Source organism: Salvelinus fontinalis, chromosome 19 (genome assembly GCF_029448725.1).
Source record: "Salvelinus fontinalis isolate EN_2023a chromosome 19, ASM2944872v1, whole genome shotgun sequence".
NCBI classification, from domain to species: domain Eukaryota; kingdom Metazoa; phylum Chordata; class Actinopteri; order Salmoniformes; family Salmonidae; genus Salvelinus; species Salvelinus fontinalis.
Genome location: NC_074683.1, coordinates 4189579 through 4198461, shown reverse-complemented (window position 1 = coordinate 4198461; position 8883 = coordinate 4189579). Strand labels below are relative to the sequence as shown.

Here is an 8883-nt window from a genome sequence, read left to right as displayed (position 1 = left end):
CCATCCCTGACCGAAACACACAGGCAAATCAACCTCCAGAGAAACAAAGCACAGCTCAGATCTGAAACCTTGAACAATAAATAAATTATAAATAGTCTATGAACATACAAAACACAGCAAAAATATAAAAAACACATACTACTACAGCCTAACCAATAAGTACTGTAGATTAGCCTTCTCGGGTGTGAGGTATAAAGTAGTGGAGCTAGATTATCAGAATAAAGAATGTGAAGCTGTGATAATGGTGCATTATTAGTCAGACAGGCAGATCTGAACACAGCTTAAGGAGAGCCCAGCCTGCCACACTCCTGGAGACGAGGGAGAGTCACATACCAGACGCCACCTCTGCAGCACACGTAGGTGGTCTCTCTCTCTCTCTCTCTCTCTCTCTCAGCATGGAGTCAACCACTGTGCGTGCGTGTGTGCATTCTTCCCCCACTCCCTGTCCCCAGTACAGTTTATAGCTACCTAACACAGCCAGTGAGGGGAGTGAAATAGAGCAAGGGTGACAGCGGGATACAGGGCAGGTTGCTGGCTAGCACAGAGGCCCATTTAGATTTGACTCACCCTCCACTTAAGCTATGCCCTCCATGCAAGCACGCACGCACGCACGCACACACACACACACGCTCACGCACACGCACACACACTCCTGCCCATCCCGACGTGCAGTTCTAATTAGCTCTATCCCTTGGACCAGCCATATAATGTTTGTTTGGCTGCTATATTATTGCTAGTTAAACCAAGTAGCCAGTGTTTTCCCCCTCATGAACGGATCATTACTGTGACACTGTGCTTCCTCTCACACTCTGTGGCTGAGTCCCAGTACTTAATGGAGTCTGTTGACAACTCGATTCAAAAAGTGGACACCCACTGGGCACAGACGCTAGTTCAACATCTAGTATTGATTTACATTTGGTTGAGTTGTCAACTAACGTGAAATCAACCAAAAAATGTCCCATGCCATTGGATTTAGTTTAAAATTTGGGTGACAAAAATATAAAATTCCCTTAAGCTGATGACTTTTTGCAAATCCAATCAGCTTTCCACGTTGATTCAACGTCAACACAATGAATTTTTGGGGTGAAATGACGTGGAAACAACGTTGATTCAACCCGGTTTGCCCAGTCGGCAGGGTGTGAAGGCTAGAGGATGAGTGCAGCTAGCACAAACCTAATGTCAGCATCTCACCTGGCTGCAGACCCCCCCCATCATCAGTCTGTTTTTCAAACACATTTACTCTCTTCCCCACTCTGTATCTCTTCTTCTCCCTGTCTGCGATTCAGCCTTATCCAGACAAACACTTGCCGAAAGGGGCTTCCTTTTTCCCCCTTTTCCCCCTGATGGAGCATGTCTCACACCTACCCACACCACACACACCTTTACCGAGCACACTACCGATCAAAGACACACAAGATAGACACTGTTGTTTACAATAACAGACAGTTTTTTTCTGTCTTTCCTTAGAAGCTGAATTTGAAACAGAACACTGAGACGGGCACAGGTGAACAGTCACTTGTTTCATGTGGACTAGATGTTTGTGGACAGTGATAAATGGCTTCTTGTTCACCCTCTCTGGCCCTGCAATAAAGACGAAAGATCAGACCTAACCAATATGCGATGCAATTTACATTTCCAGTTGCGTGGTGGAAGGACACCTTGCTGTACTGCTATGTGTTCTACTCGACACTTACAGTATAACTGGTGCCTTCGCCATGATACATAGACGATATGAAATCAATTCATTTGTCTGTTTCTGTCTGTTTGGTTATCAACTTTTCAAACTCCATTGTGATATTGTTGATTGAGTCACATGTCCGCCTTAATATCAGAGGTCGAAGCAGTTGCTCCTCTCCCAAAACCCCTCTCAGCATCCAGTGTTTTGGCTATTCTCAGAAACAGCACATGGCCTCAACTACCTCTAACTTTCTCAAAAGAACCACCGTGTTCTGTAAAGAATCATCCGAAGGAGAGAAAAGGTCAATTTGTCAGAGCTGCAGAGACAGTTAGGTCGTGCTATACTCAAGCTGAATATTTAACACAGAAGCTGTGGGGTGGTTGCTGAAAGGGGTGGTTGCTGAAACCCATTTAGGCTATACAACCTCATCAGAGCCCTCACCAAACGTGTGATAACATTGGAGGGCTTCTGGCCATTGCCTCTGCACAGCAGTTTCTGGGAAAGTGCTCTCAAATGACATATTAACCTGTTAAACTCTGAGTGGTTGTTTGGGGCCCTGTAGTATGCATGGAAAGGGTACCGCCTGAAGGTCAGTGTAAAGCAATGAATTTCCTTCTCCATCCACATGAGCTTCTATGCGTCCTCCACATGCTCCATGATCTATCTTACTCGTTTACAATAGGAAAAGTGAATGGGAACAGAAGTTTGAAGTTTCCTCACCTGTCTTATCTTATTTATTTTTAATTGCTAGGGTCATTTTAAGATGTCAGCCTTCAAAATCAGTTCAGCCATTTTGGCACAGTGACTCACTACCCAAACCAGACACAACTGGTTTCAAGAGGCCAAGAGACGTCATGTGAGCTCCTACTGCTATCTAGTGGACGAACTGGAAATCAGACAGAGGATATATTTACATCAATGGATACAGTAGGTAGCGACTTCAGCTTTCTCCTCATATGTATATGACCATCATTCCTGTAAGAGGAAGAATGAAGTCATGGCACGTTGCACAAGCCCTGCGCTTTTAAAATGCCTGTGCTCCTATGGGAATTTGTGCACGTTTAGAGCACCATCTTTTAGTAAAAGATCTGACAAATGCTTTTTCTTAATAGAAAAATATATTTTTGGAACCGTAGATGGTGACATATTTTACTTCAAACAAACTTTCAAATCTCTTAGATCCACCTCTTCTGCACCTCCTGAGTCCTGCATTATTAGTCTTGGAATTAAAATACACAAAATAAAGCCTATCTAGAAATATACAATCACTTTAAAAACATAATCTATATCATCTACTTAATCTGGTTCATAGACAAGGAAAATAGTGATTTTCCAAGAAACTGCGTGCCATGCTCATTGTGGACAAATTCTGTCAATGTCTTATGTTCTATTATGAAGTATTTATTACTGGATGTTCTAGCTGGTGTTTGGGTACCCTTACTTCTGACTTGAAAACCTTTAAAATATCCAAATAACTAACACTAGTATGAATCACGGTATAAAAAAAGGGTAGTTGTAGACTATGCAAAAAGTCAAACTGAAAATCAGAGGGAAACCCTTTGCCAGAACACTACAAAGGTGACAGTGGTGGGATAATCGCTGTTTCTCCCAGGAAATGTGTTCCTCCTATCTGGGGCCCCTGTTAGGTGAGTTTTATGTCTCTGCCAAGATGTCCTGACCTTTATGGCACAGGGTAGGTAGGCTTCTGCACTGGCCCTGTAACTGCAGAGTCATTGGTTCAAGTCCTGCTCTCGCTGTTCGAACTTATCATAATATCATCTCAAATTAATTTAAATCTGATGACTATCATCCCTGATATCATGAGAAAGCATGCTTTACAATTGACTTCTCAGGATAGCATATCTCACTTCCTTGTTGGAAAGCATTGGATCAAGCAGGCCTATGCACCAAAGAAGTTCTCAGTCACGTACTTAATGCCAACTAGTCTTAAAATCCACCAGGAAAGCATACGTTATTTAAGTCATTGTGGGAAAACGACAGAAGCAAGGGAGAGAGCAAGCAGATGCTTTCTTTACACAGCTGCGGATAAACTCCCACCGCCGCTGTCCCCGCGCCCGGGTATAAACGGGTTTGCGTCTCCCACTCCGAGAGTAAAAAAATAAATAAACATCCTGTTTCTACTGTCTGCCAGTGTAGCTCAGCGCACAGTGCAAAACTCCACGTTCCGCATATAAAAGTCATACAAAACGTCGTAATGTTGTGCCAACAGAATGAATGAGGCTTAGTTACAGTAGGATGTGCACTCTCTTCATCAATAATATTCATCAATAGGCTATTATAAACGAGTGTCCTAGCCTATCTCTCTTCTTTATATTATCCGTAATGCTGTCCCATGTCCACACAATTATTTAGGCCATTAAAGTCCGATCTAAAGTTGTCTGTCTTTAGCATACTGTCTAGTCAATCTATGGACGCGTCTCAAATTTGCTCCCTGCTAGAAATTGAAAGAAAGCGGCCACCGCGGGCGCGTACCTGCAGAACTCTTCGCACCGCTCATCCAACCTTTCGTTCCTTTCTTGCTCTTCAATTCTCCCCTCACGGTGAGAAGCCAAACGAGTGTGGGTAATAGAAGTTTAGTATAAAGGACCTGCTAAGTGTTGGTTTATCCCTACTCCCCTACTGTTCCGAGTTGGTTGCTCCTCTCTTGCTACATTTCTCTCTCACTCCCACGCGGCTGCGTGACGCAGATCCTGGCGTGGGTGGCTGCGGGGCGTGGGAGGCTGCTGCATGGAATACCAAGCATCATGTCACACCAGGCAGCGACCGCGGTAAGCAGGGAAGGGAGGGAGATGCTGGCGTGTCACCACACATAGGCTTCAATTGCTTTTTAAAAAGCCAGTTGTACTGAAAATAGGCCCAGAGGCGTCATGCTCATAGTGGGCACAGGGGCACATGCCGTAAAAATAAAAAAATAAAGTACATTGTTACATTTCTCTGTACACTATAAAATATTTCCAGTCATTTTTACAGTAAATTACTGGCACCACAGTAGCCAGTAAGTTGCTATACATTTACAGTAAAATACTGGCTGCACAGAAGCCAGTAAATTACTGTAGATTTACAGGACCTTTACTGAAACACAAATTTACAGCATTACACTGTAACACCTGACTAGAGAAACATGCTGTATTTCTAGAATGTGCAGTGCATTATTGGAAGCACAGTGGTTAGTAAACTGTTGCAGATGTCTTGCGGACAACCTTCACTCTATTATTAAATATTTTTGCAGGCTATTCAAGTGTTTTCCATTGCCACCTTTCACTTATTTTTCTTAGTCCCACAGTCATTTTTTAATTTAACTAGACAAGTCAGTTAAGAACAAATTCTTATTTACAATGACAGCCTAGGAACAGTGGGTTAACTGCCAAATTCAGGGGCAGAATGGCTGATTTTTACCTTGTCAGCTCGGGGATTCAATCTGGCAACCTTTCGGTTACTGGCCCAATGCTCTAACCACTAGGCTACCTGCCACCCCTAGAATAGTAACAACAACAAAACAACAATATTCAGAGAACAAATTGTGTTTGGCTACGTATACAATAGTGCCATCAAGATGCTGACAAAAAATACAGGGGACACTTACACTAAAACTCCAAACCATTCTGATAAATCGACAATGTCCAGTGACAGAGCTCTTTTCACAGAACGATAGAGAGAGAGATCTAAGAGAGATGGAAGGAGAGAGAAATGAGAGAGGGAGAGAGGAGAGGAAGGGAGAAAGAGAGCAATGGGGAGAGGGACTGGTGCTGAGAGGATAGGTAAATGGGAGGGAGACTGAGGGGGAGATGGATAAAGAGAGCCAGGAGAGAGAGATCAAGCTAGAGAGGTGGTTTTCTAATATAAAAATAAACTTGCAAGTTGCCCACTTAAACTTCAACAACATTCTCATTAACAGTAACATAATCTTTTTCCTTGTGATGTGTTCTTGTTAATCTGCCTTAGTTGAACGCACTGACTGTAAGTCACTTTGAATAAGAACGTCTGCAAAATGACCAAAATGTAAAAATAAACACCTTCAAAGCACATTGCTGGATATTACTCTAATGAGCTCAGTACAGTAAGTGCATTAAACTAAGGTGCATTTAAAAAAAACACATCACAGTAATATCAAGTAAAATGTTTCTTTAATCATTATTGGGAATGTTTTAGTTAACGATACATTGTTCAAAGTATTTGGTATTTTGATGTATCTTTAACCATCTCTGGCTAGTGCCAACTACGTTACTGTAAATAAATTGATCTCAGACTTTTTTTGTAGAGCGCTCCAAATCTTTTTTACCTGGAATTAGTCCTTTTGGAAGTTTTTCTTCGTAAGCTATTTTCATGATTTTTGTCATTGTTGTTGAACACCCCGCTTTTCCTTTGTTTGTTGAAGCACCAAGAACTACCTGAACTCTTATGTTACTATAATATTCACAGTAACTTGCCACCAGCTTCCTGTAAATTAGCGTAACATCAGAGCAACAATACAGTAAAATTATCCTACTATACTGTAATAAAGTAAATGCTACTGTAATCATAATGTTGGTATTTTACTGTAATTACATATCATTTGTACAAGCAGGTTGGCTGCTTGGTATATGTAGAGTTCAGCATTTTTATGAATATTCTGTGTTTTATATTACTTACACTTCTAGAGGTCTAAACCATAGCTTCCAAACTGGCCATAATTACAGGGCATAACACTCAAAAAGTAAAGATTTCAGAATTACTGCCAATCTGATCTGTCCCTACACACATTCAATTGTTAAGGCACTACTACCACATATCAGTTCCATTGGTACAGCATTCTCTCTAACGGGTACAACAAACTATAGCCTCTTTCAAGGCACGCCTCAAAATATGTTAATGAGCCAGAGATTATTTCCCGGCCAACAACATTTTCCCACAACGCACCATAATTCACAGTACACTGCTCTAAATATACTGCAAAACAGGTAATTCAGTGCTTTACTGTAAAATCATAGTAGCTAACTGTAAATTATTTGCTGTATATTTCCAGCATTTTATTACAGTTTAGGCCTACTAGCCTACTACTAGCCATCTAGCAATTTTATGAATTTGGCTTTAGCTAGTGCAGATAGGTTCCCAATATCCTAGCTACCGAGAAGCAATTTCAGGCTGTCAATCAAGTTGGAGTAGCTGGCAAGGTTGGTAGACTTAAGAAAAGCAAGCAATAACTAAATGGACTGAATAAGACTCACATTCCTTTATATCTTTTACCCAGATTTTAGCAGAGATGCAGAGAAGCATATTTGGTTGCTCAAAAAAAGAAACCAGTCAGGACACAGACACCTCAAGAGGTATGCTTAGACATGCAGACATTTTTTTTTTACATAGAATCAAGCATAATAATTATGTCTCTAAATTGCAGGAAAATGCTGTTTCACATGCAAAATTCCCCCGCCCCCAGTGGTGTAAAGTACTGAAGTAAAAATACTCTAAAGTGCTATTTAAAAAAAAAAAATTGGGGGGGGGGGGTATCTGTACTTTACTTTACTATTTCACTTTTTTACTATTTTACTTCTACTTCACTACATTCCTTGTGAAAATATTGTACTTTTTACTCCATACATTTTCCTTGACACCCAAAAGTACTCGTTACATTTTGAATGCTTAGCAGGACAGGAAAATGGTCCAATTCACACACTTACCAACAGAACATCCCTGGTCATCCCTACTGCTTCTGATCTGGCAGACTCACTAAACACACATGCTTCATTGTAAATTATGTCTGAATGTTGGAGTGTGCCTCTATCCGTAAATTTAAAAAACAAGAAAATCTTGCCTTCTGGTTTGCTTAATATAAGGAATTTGAAATGATTTCTACTTTTATTTTTTACTTTTGATACTTAATCAATTTTAGTAATTACATTTACTTTTGATACTTAAGTATATTTTAAAGCAAATACTTTTATACTTTTACTCAAGTAGAATTTTACTGTGTGACTTTTACTTTTACTTGAGTCATTTTCTATTAAGGGATATTTACTTTTAGTCAAGTATGACAATTGGTTACTTATCCCACCACTGCTACCCCCCCTTATAACCACCCCGCAGCCATCCTCACATATCTTGTGCCCCCTCAGATTTTTGGGGTGCATGACGTCCCTGAATAAGCATACAACCCACTGGCGATTAGCTTTGCCAGCCAAATATAGACACGGCTTCCCCAAGCATTATGTAGGCTATTCTGTACTGTATATTGTCTTGTGGACAACCTTCACTCTATTATTAAATATTTTTGCAGGCTAATTCAATTTTTTTCCATTGCCACCTTTCACTTATTATTCTCAATCCCACTGTAATAGAATAGGAACAACAACAACAACAAAAAACATTCAGATAATAAATTGTGTTTGGCTACGTATACAATAGTGCCATCAAGATGCTGACAAAAAATACAGGGGACACTTACACTAAACTCCAAACCATTCTGATAAATCGACAATGTCCAGTGACAGAGCTCTTTTCACAGAACAAGAGAGAAAGAGAGATCTAAGAGAGATGGAAGGAGAGAGAAATGAGAGTGAGAGAGAGGAGAGGGAGGGAGGGAGAAAGAGAGCAAGGGGCTGGTGCTGATAGGTGAACGGGAGGGAGACTGAGGGGGAGATGGATAAAAAGAGAGAGAGACAGAGAGATAGGAGAGAGAGATAAAGGTAGAGAGGTGGAGGGAGAGAAAGTGCAGGGGAGAGGGACTAGTGCTGGGGGACTGAGAGGAGGAAGAGAGATGAACTATAGGAGGGAGATGGAGAAAGAGAGACAGAGCGAGAGGTCCCACATGCAGCAGGGACTACAGACTACTCTTTGAGGATATTTACACTCCCACGCTGAGTGATTCAGTTGGCAGGCAGGCAGGCAGCCTCTCCAACCACACACACACAGGCCCTGGATCAGCCTCCATCACACATACACACACACTTTACTAGCAGACACCAGGGATGGGCTCCACCTCGCCCTCTCTCTTTTCCCTTCATATCTTTTCTCCTCCTTCTCTTCCTCTCATTCCCTCTCTCTCCCTTTAGTTCTCTTCTTCTCTGTCCCTCTCTCTCTCTCTCTCTCTCTCTCTCTCTCTCTCTCTCTCTCTCTCTCTCTCTCTCTCTCTCTCTCTCTCTCTCTCTCTCTCTCTCTCTCTCTCTCTCTCTCTCTCTCTCTCTCTCTCCCTCCCTCCCTCCCTCCCTCCC

General features: G+C 41.6%; 1 protein-coding gene across 1 annotated transcript in view; it reads right to left on the bottom strand.

The window, feature by feature from the left end:
- Positions 1–4515, bottom strand: part of LOC129816163 (NGFI-A-binding protein 1-like) — a 20356-nt gene extending 15841 nt beyond the window's left edge. Inside the window, exons 1-2 of the mRNA XM_055870398.1 lie at positions 4172–4515; positions 1–6 (exon numbers count right to left, since the gene is read on the bottom strand). The exon at positions 1–6 is cut by the window's left edge and continues 833 nt beyond it. Of these exons, the coding sequence (XP_055726373.1) occupies positions 1–6; positions 4172–4196 (31 nt within the window). The 5' untranslated portion in view covers positions 4197–4515. The remainder of the gene's footprint in view (positions 7–4171) is intronic.
- Positions 4516–8883: the final 4368 nt, after the last annotated feature.